General features: G+C 41.6%; 1 protein-coding gene across 4 annotated transcripts in view; it reads right to left on the bottom strand.

Moving 5' to 3' along the window:
- Window positions 1–13001, bottom strand: part of Wdr48 (WD repeat domain 48) — a 45848-nt gene that overhangs the window by 2161 nt on the left and 30686 nt on the right. For 2 of the 4 annotated variants that reach the window (XM_029565024.1, XM_029565029.1), the window contains 9 exons: window positions 12679–12776; window positions 9747–9854; window positions 9202–9298; window positions 8136–8231; window positions 5580–5685; window positions 4626–4713; window positions 3946–3981; window positions 2359–2435; window positions 371–563 (listed from right to left, as the gene is read on the bottom strand). In XM_029565024.1, coding sequence (XP_029420884.1) covers window positions 371–563; window positions 2359–2435; window positions 3946–3981; window positions 4626–4713; window positions 5580–5685; window positions 8136–8231; window positions 9202–9298; window positions 9747–9854; window positions 12679–12776 — 899 coding nt within the window. The remainder of the gene's footprint in view (window positions 1–370; window positions 564–2358; window positions 2436–3945; window positions 3982–4625; window positions 4714–5579; window positions 5686–8135; window positions 8232–9201; window positions 9299–9746; window positions 9855–12678; window positions 12777–13001) is intronic. The other 2 variants (XM_008836256.3, XM_008836247.2) reach the window with 1 other exon arrangement.

The following is a 13001-nucleotide window of genomic DNA, read 5'->3' as shown; positions in this document are numbered from 1 at the left end:
CAGGTGCTTGGCCCTTCCTCTGAAGACGTATCATCTGTCTTGATTAGAAACAGTCCCTCCATTTCTCCACCCACCTTCACTCCAAATTCTTTACCATGACAGATGTCACCCTGCAAATCAAGATGCTCATCAGGAACAAAAGCTCCTGGCACAATTCACTTTATGTGTATCTGTAAATCTGTGTTCTTTTCCTGAAAACCTCCCTCAGGTAAATGATCTTTAGGGTGGACTGAAGAACCTTCCCAGAAGAGACAACGGGCTCCTCAGAAAGGAGAAGCCCCTGAAGCAGCAGAGCTGAGAACTGATCTCACACATTCCTTGCTAGGTACCTGTGCTGGAGTGTGGGGCTATGATCTTCAAGTCCACTCACCTGGTCCTGGCACAGAAGTTCAATTTTCTCCTCTGCCAACACAGCAATGTCCTCCTCTTTTTCCTGCTCTCCTGGTTTTTCATTATTAGAAGAGCCAGTGGTTTGAGACTCATTGTCCAGGTTGATAATTTTCTCATAGACGTGCTCCATCACCTTCCGCACCTGGAGCATGTCACTAGCAGAGAGCCTGTCTCTGTAAAAGGCAATGGCATATTTTGACACCATGAAAAATCTCTTCCAGATTCATTTTCTCTGGTGTTAACATCTTCTAAAGATAAAACATTACACAGATATGTGAAATCAATACATGTTTTTAGTCACTGCCTTAATCCATTTTTAGAACTGTCAAAAGATTTTTCTGTAGTGCCCCTCCAAGGTACACGTGATGCTTTTAAAGCTTACGCATACAGACACAGAATTGCCTTCTGTGCTTTATTCCCTTAAAATACTTTCCCAAAGCATAGACAGACCCCAGTGCTTCAGTGCTTACCAAGGTCCGATGCTCTTAGGGCTCAATGTTATCTCCCACTGCCAAGCCTTCAACTAGCACCTGAGGGAGACAATGCCCCAGTCTAGACCTTAAGCCTCAATCTGCTCTAGACCACAAACCCAGCAGCTGGCTGGTCGTAAATTACACTCATCAAGCCCCTCACTCCCAAACCCCTATCTTAGGTACCAGTCAATAAACACCAAACCTCACAGCTAGGCTTAAACTCTGAAAGCCACCCTGAAATTCAGTCATTAAATCTACTTGAAATGACATCTAGGGCTTGCTTTAAAATAACTCAGTGTTTGTGTAAGAGGTAGGTGGGATGGTAGGCAGAGGTACAGATGGAATACAATGTTTAGCCACCTGCTAGGTGATGGTGAGCTGTCAGATGGGCGAGTGGTACTCATTACTCTGTGTAAGATTGGGAATCTCCCGAACAGTTAATAGCAGTCCTGTTCATCTTACTTGCTAGGATACATTCTTCTCATATTCAGCACTCTACTGCTAGACTTCTCAGATCACTTAGGTCTCTCTCTTGAAGCCTCTCTCTAAGCCACACCCCTACCTATCAGGGTATTTTTGTTTGTTTTTTGAGACAGGGTCTCCCTGTAGCTCCAGCTGGCTTGGAACTCACTATGTAGACCAGGCTGGCCTCAATCTCACAGGGATCTGCCTGCCTCTCTGCCTCTGAGTGCTGGGATTAAAGAAGCCTGGCCCCTATCAGGAATTTCTGTATTAGGTCACTGCATACTGTCTGGCTTGGCATTCAAATCCACTGTCATGAAGCTCTACCTGCCTTTCTGATTGATCTCCTAGTATGCCCCTGTAGCTGCTCGTCCTATGCTGTGAGAATATGGGTCCTCAAACCAGTTTCCAGTATCTTGGGCATGCTCCCACTTCTAATCCCTGAGGAAATTGTCCTGGCCTTGCAATGTCTGTCTTTGGATCTTCTACACACCCTGAATGTCCAGGTCAGATCCCATGTTCTTCAAGAAACCTTTCTAGAAAGCTCTAGTCAAAAAGTCATTTATTTCCCCCATACTCACTATTCCCTAAGGATTTATAAAAGCAATCATACACAAATTTTGTCCAGAACTGAACTGTTTTGAGACAGGTTTTATACAGTCCATGCTGGCCTTAAATTTGCTATGCAGCCAGGGCTAGCCTTGAACTCTCAGTCCACCTCTGTCCACCTCCCAAGTGCTGGGATTACAGGTATGTGTTACCATATGACTTCTTTGGACTTACTATGCAGTCTTGGCTGGCCTGAAACTCACTGTCACCCAGACTGACCTCCAATTTGCCTCTGCCTGAGTGCTGGGATTGCATGTATGTGTTACCACTCATGTCCTAAACTAAATTTTGATGACAAAAATCTGTAAATATAAAATCAACCTTAGACCTAGTGTTTGCCTCCCATGTTAAGAGCAATTTTAAAGAAAGAGAATCTTCTGAAGTGACTACTTAGGTTAAGGAACCACATGACACAGATACTTACTTTTTTAATGTTTTTGCTCCTGAAGATGCATGAGGTTGGAGGTAGAAAGGAATTTTGTTGAATTTGGGCATATTTTTCTGAAATATTAAAAGTTTAAAAGGTATGATAGCTTTTATTAGCTGATAAAACTAAAATGCTGTTAACAGGAAAACATGATTTACAAATATTTTATAATTAAAAATGAGTAGTTTATAGTAAGTTATCAGTTGAAGTGTACTGTTGGGAAAATTTATCAGCAAGTATGATGCCTTATTATGAAAATAAGCAAAGACAAATTATATGTAATATTAGTGTTAAAAATAGCATCAAAATATTGTAGCATGGCTAGTCAAACAATTTTTGAGCTATATAAATCAAAATCTCAACTCTACATTAAAATATTGGGGCTGATACCTAAAGGCCCAAACAGAAGTTTGTCTTGAAAATGCCCCACAACCTTTACCTTTGAGCATAGCCACACTGGTGGGTCCATCATCCAGTGGAGAGGCCAGTCGGCCACTCCCCGTTTCTCCCTCTAACAGAAGGAGGCCTAATGTTTTGAAAAGGAAGCCTACCATGAACACACCCCAATACTCAAAGGAGGGTGAAATGGTCTGGCCATGTGCTCTCTGGGCCTCCTTGTTGCATCCTATCTGGATGCCTTCTCTGAGGAATAAGTCATGCCATAAGGTCAGTAATGCACCCCAAAGAAGCAGTGGATTATGGGAAGCTTGGACAGGGAAGACCACAGACTATCCATTAGATGTCACATTGGCTATAAGTGCCTGGGGTATATCTGGGACAGATAACGTATTTTCTAAAGGTTCTAAGAGATTAAATCCCTTTTCATATGGCTTCAGGATATACAAAATAGTCAAGAAGACATAGAAATCTAGAAACAGACCGACCCAAGTATTTATAGGAATTTAGTGCATAATGAAGAGAACATTTCAAATTAATACAAATAGGAATAGACTGTCCAAAATACTGAACTGGCACACTGGTTAGCCTTTTAGAAAGTGTTAGAATCTTACCTCACACCAAACAAAAGAATAAAGTATAACAGATTAAAAAGCTAGACAAAAAAAAATGATCATAATGGTACTAAGAAAATAAAGGACATTTTTTTTCCTTCTTCCCTATTTTAGACATATTTAAAACATGGAACTCAGAGCCATAAAAGAGCAATTTGATTATACAAAAATTAACTGTTCACCTGGCCAAAGACACCTTGAACAAAGTACAAGTTTAATTAAAAGAGACACACAGAATAGTCAAAAAGTTGGTTAATATCCAATATAAAGAACTCCTACAAAGCAATAAGAAAGACAAATAGCCCAATCAGAAAATGGGTAAAGAATACAAACAGGCAGTTCACAGAAGGAGAAATACAAATGGCCAATATGAAAAGAGGCTTAACCTCACCATGAATTAAAGAAAAAAAACCCACATCAAAATGATCAGACAATATCTTACAGTAAAGTTTAAAAGCACCCAGCATTGGTGTAGTGGTGTGGTAAATGTGTATTTGTACACTGTTGGTTTAGTGTAGATTGCCTTTGTGGAGAGCAATTTGGCATTATCTATCAAAATTTAAAATGTGCATACCCTTTGATCCAGCAATTCCACTTCTAGGAATTTATCCTAAAAAGTACAAAGATATATGTACAAGGATGTTCACTGCAGCACTGTTTGTAATAGAAAACATTGGAAACAACCCAAATGTCCATTAATAGGGAACTGATTAATAAATAATGGTACATTTATACAACAGAATATTATACAGTTATTAAAAGGAAATGATCCATAAGTACAGATATAAACAGATATCCAAGGTATATTTTTAAATTAAAAAAAAAGGTGCAGAACACTGTAAGAGGATTTTGTGTAAAATAAAATGAATTATAAACATACATATGCACACAAATAATATATGCTTGTGTACGCAGAGAAGCAAGCAGCAAAGGATCTGCATCACCTCTTGTTACATCTGGGAGGAAGGACAGGGTGGAGGGCTGAGGCGTGGTGGAAGAGATGTGCATTTCAATTCAGGCATTAATTATTTTATTGAATAAGCATATATTATTGTCATAATTAAAAGCTGACCAAAAAAATCAATACATAAACAGTGATCAGATACTTCTGCAACTTTGGAACTGCAGAAAAGCAGATGGAGACTCCACTTGGCAGGCGACTTTTATTACAGTTTAAGACTGCTGTCTACAACAGTCCTTAATGTCATGATCTGGGAAAAGTAAAAGGGCAAAGTGGGAGTGGAGGACACTTACATCCACAGTGATGTCAATTACCCATTGTGGCACTGTCTCATTGAGAAGCATCGACTCAGTCTCGCCCCCGGAATCCCGGCATAGCAGCCTAAACACAACCCATCAGGTAGTCAGTAGCATGATAAGCAAGGGCAGCAGCCCACTGTAGCAGACATCAGAGGAGGAGCCCTCACAGTGTCACTGAGGATACCCTCCTGACAGCTGAGCACACAGCAGACGTGGGTGAGACACTGCTAGATGGGAGAACAGGCCTCAGGCCGCTGACGCAGCTGCTTCTGAGTCCGTGGGTCACCAAAGGAAACCGGGTCTAAGCAAGCACTCAGGAAAGGTCCCTGGCCAGTGCCATGGTCCATGGAGCAGACTTCTGCCTACAATGAGGCTGTATGTGTGGTTACCACTCTCAAGAAACCATCATAAGGGAGAATTCTATACTTAAGGGCAAGGCAAGGAGCGTTCTCACTTCTGATACCCATGGGACTAGTGCTCTTCTCCTGGTTTCACTACAGCCCTGCTGACAAGCTGGAGATGAGCCACAACAGTCTGCCTTCCCTGCAGGACCCAGAAAGGACTGCCTGGCACCCCATGTTAAGTCTGTGTCAGTTACAACAGTTGGCAGAGCAGTCCAGGCCATCCTGCCTGGCCCAGGCTCCTAGAAGCAGAGATTTCTGGTGATGTTATCTCATCTGTGAGAGAAAGTTAAGAGTTTCCTGAAGAAACCACCTGAGAAGCTACTTGGAGGTAGGTATCTGAGGCAGGGACCCAGTGTCATTCTCTATTGGCCTGGGCACTCATTGCTGTAGGCCTTTCATTCTCTCATGGACACAAGGAAACCTTCAAATTCCAGACATTCTTAGAATCTAGTAATAACTTCTCACATCTGCTTGAACCAGTATTTCCTAGCAAAAGTGGGTTGTGTCAGGGAGGACCTCTCTGGCAGGGCCTTCTCATTCATACCTGAACAGTGTACGACCTCCAGCTTCACCGAAGATCACAGGGGTGTGAGGGGGCACTTGGAAATACCCATTTCCTTTCTGGACTCGGTTCTCCTGCTCCCCGTTTACTAGGAAAAGATGTAGCCTGTGTTAGTGCTAAAACTATGAATTTGAAACATTTTATTGCCACAGGCTTCAAACACTGCAAGATTTCTAAAGTCCAAAGTCCTGCCATTTAGCCAGAGTTAGAAATCAAAGTGAAGGGGGCTGGAGCTACAGCTTAGTGGTTAGGAGTGCTTGCTGCTCTTGCAGAGGACCTGAGTTCAGTTACCAGCACCCACATTAGGTGGCTCACAACCTCCTATAAATCCAGCTTCAGGGGATCTGATACCTTCTGGCCTCCTTGAGCACCTGCACACACATGACACATACACAAATCTCAATAAGAACATGGCAATTTTGGAGGATCTTACCGATCTTATCAGAAGTCCAGTGTACTACCCATTGCATAACACAACTCATTTTGGAGGATTTTAATGAAATAGATGTTTATGTATTTTTATGTGTTTTATTTATGTGTATGAGTGTTAAGAGCAAGTATACTCATAACCTGAGTAAACCATCCAGCCCAGTGTTTTTGTTTCTGATGTAAAACATTTATCTCTTTTGGGGCTGGAGAGCTGGCTCAGAGGTTAAGAGCACTGGCTGCTCTTGCAGAGGACTCAGGCTCAATTCCTAGCACCCACATGGCAGGTAACAACCATCCGTAACTCCAGTTCCAGGGGAACCCAATGCCCTCTTCTGACTTCTGGGCATTATGCCGCACAACATGGGTACATTACATACATGCAAGCAAAACCATGCAAACACACATTTAAAAAAAAAAAACAAAAACCCAAACAAAACATGACCAGCTATTTTAGCCATAAGGAAGTCAAAGACACCTGTTTATAAATGATCTGTGTTTCCCCTACATCTTTGTCTTCCATTTTTTAAACACACACACACACTTTTAAATTTTATGTATATGTGTGTATTGCCTACATGTAGGTAAGTGCACCCGTGTTGTACAATGCCTGTGGAGGACAGAAGAGGCTGTTGGATCCCCTGAAACTGGAGTTACGGACAGTTGTTAGCTGCCATGTGGGTGCTGGGATTCGAACCTGGGTCTTCTGCAAGAGCAGCCAGTGCTCTTAACCACTGAGCCATCTCTCTAGCCCACATATTATTAACCCAGGCATCTGACTCTGACTTATGTACCATCCAAGGGTTGCTGTTTTAAAATTACTTAATTCTGTCTATCTGGGCCATTGGAGTATGCTGTCTAACAGGAGAGCATGTTACATCTATACAGCTGAGAAGCAGAGTCACAACAGACCCTAGGCTTGGTGTTCTTGTTCTCCATCCTTGGTAGAGAGACCATCCCACGAACTTCTCTAGCTCCTAATACATGGTATAATTCTGATGGGCAATGAAGTAGGCCAAGTGATGTACAAGGAAAGTCTCCATGGGGGGTCAGAGAACATCAAGGAAGCATGAGCACTGAAACTGTGAGGGATTTAAATCCCACAAACCAATGTGGCTCAATCTGCCTGTGAGGACCAACCGCTGGCAGAAGGTGCTTACTACCATGGCTCACTCATGGTGGTCAGCAGAGCATTCTCAGCAAGTGAGATGCAATGACTTTTCAACCAGCTACAAGTCACAAAGGAGACGTCACATATGAACTTGTAAGTTCTTTATTTCTCCTTCCATCAAATGGAGCCAAATACATACCTTCCAAAAGTTAGTGCCATTGCCTACATCATACACAACTTTGACTCCCCACTGTACTGAGGATTCAATCTACAGCCGATCACTCAAAATATTCTCTACCCCTCTGAACATGCTTAAAGACTCTTGGGACTAGAGAGTTAGCTCAGCAGGTAAGAGCACGGGCTGCTCTTTCAGAGGACCTGGGTTTGGTTCCCTGCATCCACATCACAGCTAACATCTATCCTGAACTCCAGTTCCAGGCAATCAGATGCCCTCTTCTGGTTTCCATGGGTACTGCATGCATGGATGTACTTAACAGGCAAAACACTCATATTTTAAAAAAAGATATTAACACATTTACTCAGTCACTTCTGAGTTGAAATTTGATTTTTTTAAAAAAAGGTATTCAGAGTCAAAATAAGATAGCTCATCAGGCTGGGCAATAACCAATAATGCCACTAAAAACCCAGCTTTCTGATGTAGCTAATTTAGCTAGCTTTGGAAGATTGTTCCAGAATGTCACAGAAAAACTCAGGGATATTTTTGGAAGAAGCCTGCTAAAGTGCCTAGTGTAAGGCACAAGTCACCTGCACACACCTGGGGCTTCTTTGGTCTGTGTGAGCCATATCCCACAGTGGTCTCATCTATACTTGTCTCAGTTCACTAGATACTCTAGCTCTGAGATGCAGAAGGGAGACAACTGGGCAGACTATAGACACTGACATCACACTTTAAGCAAACCCTCTTAAGTACCTTTTGGTTTAAGTAACTCTTAATTTTCTGAATATGAAAACACTAACCAAAAAAAAAAAAAAGTACTAACCATGGTTGACTTCATTTTCTTCTTCATCCATTGGATTCACATGTGTTCTAGGCCAATATTCTAGAAGTGCCTGTAGTAAAAGTCCTCCTAAATTTACTGCAAAAGTTAAGGATAAAGAAAATTCATCAGTTATAACCTAAAAACAGAAGGAAGCCTTCAGTAGCCTGATGTTAAATCTGTTTTCTTTAGAAGCAAAATTGGGGGAAGGGGGCTGAAAAATAAGACAGCTGTACACACCCAAGCTTCTAGGGAGCAGGGTATATGAAAGTGTCTTAGCAAAGGCTACAGCTTCAAGTTTGGTGGCTTTTGAAGTTCCAGTGTTCAATTTGGTGTTAAATTCTTCTTTTCTTTCTGGGTTTAGTCTGGCCTTGAACTTCTTCCAATTCTCAAATTCTGGGATTACAGGCACGATGCCAAGGTACTATTGTTGAGCTCTTAACCTAAGGTTAATAATGCTTCAAATTAAGACTTAGGAAAATCTGACAGGTCTATCAACATTTTCCTCTTAGAAACTGAAAATGATGATATAGAAAAACTGATATTCTACACCATTATTCACAGAAGCCTTTTTTTTAATAAAAAAAAAAAGAGTCTCACACTGTAGCTAAAGCTTCCCCGGAACTCAAGGCAATCCTCCTGCCTCAGTCTCCTGACTGCTGGGATTGCAGGACCAAGCCACTATGCCTGGCTTTATTTATATATGTATGTATGTATGTATTTATGTATTTATTTTGGTCTTTTTGAGACAGGGTTCCCCTGTAGCCCTAGCTGGCCTGAACTCATAGAGATCTGCCTGCTTCTGCCTCCCAAGTGCTGAGACTAAAGGCATGTGCCACCACTACCAGCTTAGCCAGTTTTTTAAAAACCAAATAAAGATGACATTGTTTAAAGAGACATTCCTCTGAAGCCATCAACATTGTACTCATGCATCATTGGTCTCTACACACCACATTCTCAGAAGAATGCTAACAAAGATATAATAAGATCACAACAGGATGCTACAAGACAAGCAGCTAGCAAACCTTGCACAGATCCACCTTCACTTTCAAAACAAGACATGACTCACATTTTGGGTCTGACCCATCAGGGCTGCTGAAGCCAGCGTCTTTTGCAGAAACCCAGGCAGCAAAGCAGTCACTCTCATCCAGAGTAATGGTCAACATCTGTCAGAAGCAAAAATGTCAGTGATACTCCACTTGAATACAAACTTCCATTCACATGCACCATTTGACTAAAAGTTTCATCCATGTCATTCAATGCTGTTACAACTCAGTTTACTGGAACACTAAGGGCCTTTACACCACAGTTTATTAACATGCAAAGAATTTTCACATGGTTAAAAACATGTAAAGCTGGCCGGGCATGGTGGTGCACACCTTTAGTCCCAGCAGGAGGCAGAGGCAGAGGCAGATCTCTGTGTTCACGGCCAGCTTGGTGTACATAATTGAGTTCCAGGCCAGCTGGGGCTACAGTCTCAAAAAGGGCTACAGGCTCAAAAGACCAAAAAAAAAAAAAAAAACCACCCAACCATGTAACTCTGTAAGAATTATAGCCTGTATCCTGGAGATCTTTAACCATCTAAAATTATATAAACACTGACTGCTAACTCACCCCTGTTTTTAGGTCTACTGAGAACCAATTTGGCACATACACCATTTTAAATCTTTTCTTAATTTCATCTTCAAAATCCACTTTGCCCAAATCTTCAACTTTACATGCCTGTACATCAAAAGAAAGTATAGTGATTAGTATTTTATGAAATTTTATATACTTTCACTTTGTCTGAACATATTCTAAAATATATTTCAAAAAGAAAAGAACCAAATAAAAAACTTAAAGCCTTTAAAAAACAACCTGCTATTATAAAAATTAAAAAAAAATCAGAAAAATAATCTTTCAGGGAAACTTTTAATTTTGTTCTAACCCCCCCCCCCACATCTAGAAGTACTATCAAATGAAGCTCAAAAGCAAAGGGAGGAAAAGTTCCCAAGTGACAACCAAGTTCCAAAGTGCTTCCTCAAAGAGTATGTGAAGTTACCTCAGACAACAACTGATTCAGGCAGTGACTAAAAACTTCTGCTCTCCTGACCACACATAAGATTCTAAATATTTCTTCTTATTCCCAAAATGTATGTGCTTTTGAAGTGTGCCCAGGGCTGTTTCCAACTCTAGCTCCTTTCGGTGTTGAACTCCATCACAGAATGCTCCTTCTGTAGCTCAGCTCCACAGCAATACTGTTGTCTCCTGGCCACTCCACAGTTGTCTTCTTATAGGGAGACTACAGACTGTCCTCCTATACTCCACTGCTCCCTAAAGCCCCAGAGAGAGCTTACTCTTTAATGACATACCTAAACACCAAACATCATCATCTCCATGTGAAACTATTTCCTGGAAGCCCGAGTCATTTAACTGCAGTAAACTGTGCCTGCCCCTCGCCAGCAGCCTTCACAACCAGACTTCCTCATTTGTTGGACACCTGAGCCCTGGCTCTACTGCCTTACAGTCCATCTCAAGCTCTTGCCTTTGTCCTAGCTACATCTACATGGACAACACAGATGACCCGCTGCCCCTCAATCCCTTCATAGCATCACCACCATAAACTCATGGTCTCCAGACACAACTGGATCACTACTGCTACCCGGGATGCTTTCTGTTCCAAGTCAATCCTCCATAAAAAGTCTGTTAAATCTCTACTCTTATCACATCTTGAATCTTCCTATATCCTCTAACTATGTGATTCTACAAAGATTCTAACCAGGGGGAAGAGAGAGTGAGTGAGCATATAAACAAGCCTTGACAGAATCCTTTTTTTCCCCTTCTTCCTGGTGCAAGGAAAAGATCCCTCTGGCTATGCTCTGGTCCTCCCTTTGAAAGACACCCCTCCCCTTATCATATCTCTGTCTCCCCATAAGCAGTGAAATGTGCTCCCATTTTTCATCCTAAACATACCCAAACACCAAAAATCATAAAAAGCAAAACCAAGATATCTTCCGTTGGCTATCTTGATTCTAATCCTCTCAGGTTTCTGTCTCTCCCCCCATGTCCTTATCCTCTGCAAAGTCAAATTTCCTCGAGATTATCTTCCTTTTTTCACTGCATAATTACTACTAAACTCACTGGCTGTTGCCTGTAAGAATCTCCCTTGGTCAAATCGGAGTGCATGCTGGAGAACCCAACTCAGCTGACTGATGCTACTGACCACAGCTCCTTACTGAAACCTTCAATTTGTCCTTGAGCTGCCACTGGCTTTTGATTCTCTTACTCCTCTTTATCATACGTGGATGGCTTCCTTTTTCCAAAATCCCTGACAAGATGACTCAGTTTATTCTCAGTCATGTTCCTTGGAAACCCCATGATTTCCCACAACATCAGTTGTAATCCACAAGCGGATGACTGCTACATATTTGATCTGGCTTACACACCAGACAGTATAGCTGTCTGCCCACCAATATAAACTCAGATCCACCATTTTTTCCAGCATGTCCCTTTCTCCTGACAGCTGTTGTATTTATACCTGTGTCACTTCCATTCACCAAAGAAACCCAGGATGCATCCTTACACTTTCCTTCATACCTTCCACCTTCCTTCTTTCCATCTAGTCCAGTCAAATCGCACCTTTTGCTTGTATCCATGCAGCAGCCTCTTAACGAGCAGATGCTGAGCACTGTGCCACACAGTTTTCAAACTGCCCTCAGCATCATCAGAAAATAGGTCCCCCACATTTCTGGGATGAAGCCACAGGTTCAGAGAAGTACAGTAGGTCACCTGACTGAAAGCTGGCTACAGACCAGAAAGCAGCTCTGTCTAGCTCCTCTTTGTCCCCAAACACTCTTGACTTACCAATATTCCTAATGCTCTCAACATAACGACCTCAAAACCTTCAAGGTTCAGTATCTGGACATGGGAAACTGTCATGTTTACAGAAATGCCAATCATGATGCATGCTAGCTCAGAGCCCCACCCAAGTAAAACTACGTTTCATTCAGACACCAGTTTTACTGAGAGCAGTTAACTTGACCAAGAGTAGGTGACAGAACCACAGGTAGTAAACTGCTAGGACAACCTCCAAGAGTAGCTGGCCCACCCAGACTCTCTCAGGTATTGTCGGGACAGGAGCTAGGCAGCACAAACTAAAGCCCACACATGAGACACCCACATTAGTGAGGGGTGTTAGGAAAGAATCAAGATATTTTGATGAGTTCTTAAGGATCCTCCCAGTTACCAGGGGACACTTCTGTGAAAGAAGGGACAGGACAGGACAGCTTTCACTACCCTCAAGGAATCATTCAGCTTAAAATGAAAACAGCATGAAGGATAAGAACTCTGATGCAGCCCTTTTAAAGACAGGTAACATAAAATACAATCTGTAATAAAATAAAGTGCTTAAAAACGTAATCTACGACATCATCTAACATTTATAGTACCCCCAAGGTATTATTGCAAAGAACTACTCATAGATTTATTATCTTGATTATTGTGTATAGAAAAAGAAAAATAAAGAGAATATACAACTCAACCTCTATCTAACCCCAAAGACACTTACCTTTAACACGTCCCAATATGCCACATTATTATTGGTATCTTTGGTTAATATATGTCTCTTATCATTAAGGATGTGGCACTGAATAATACTAGCTCCCCCTAAAGGAAGGAAAAAAATTGACAAGCTGATAATCCTTATCTATTTAAATGTAATGTGGCAATAATTATTAAGTGGCACATAACAGGAACAATTTCAAAACTAGCCCCCAGGGATAAGGCAACCCAGAATATTAAAGGATGACATCTGAGGCACTTTAAAGCCAACCAATTATTTGCTGTTATTATCTGAATTTATAAACATTTGAAGAAAAATTCTGATTTTCA

This window comes from Nannospalax galili, unplaced genomic scaffold, assembly GCF_000622305.1.
Source record: "Nannospalax galili isolate Female #2095 unplaced genomic scaffold, S.galili_v1.0 scaffold951, whole genome shotgun sequence".
NCBI lineage: Eukaryota > Metazoa > Chordata > Mammalia > Rodentia > Spalacidae > Nannospalax > Nannospalax galili.
The sequence above is the reverse complement of the archived record's forward strand: the minus strand, read 5'-3'. Positions and strand labels throughout refer to the sequence as shown.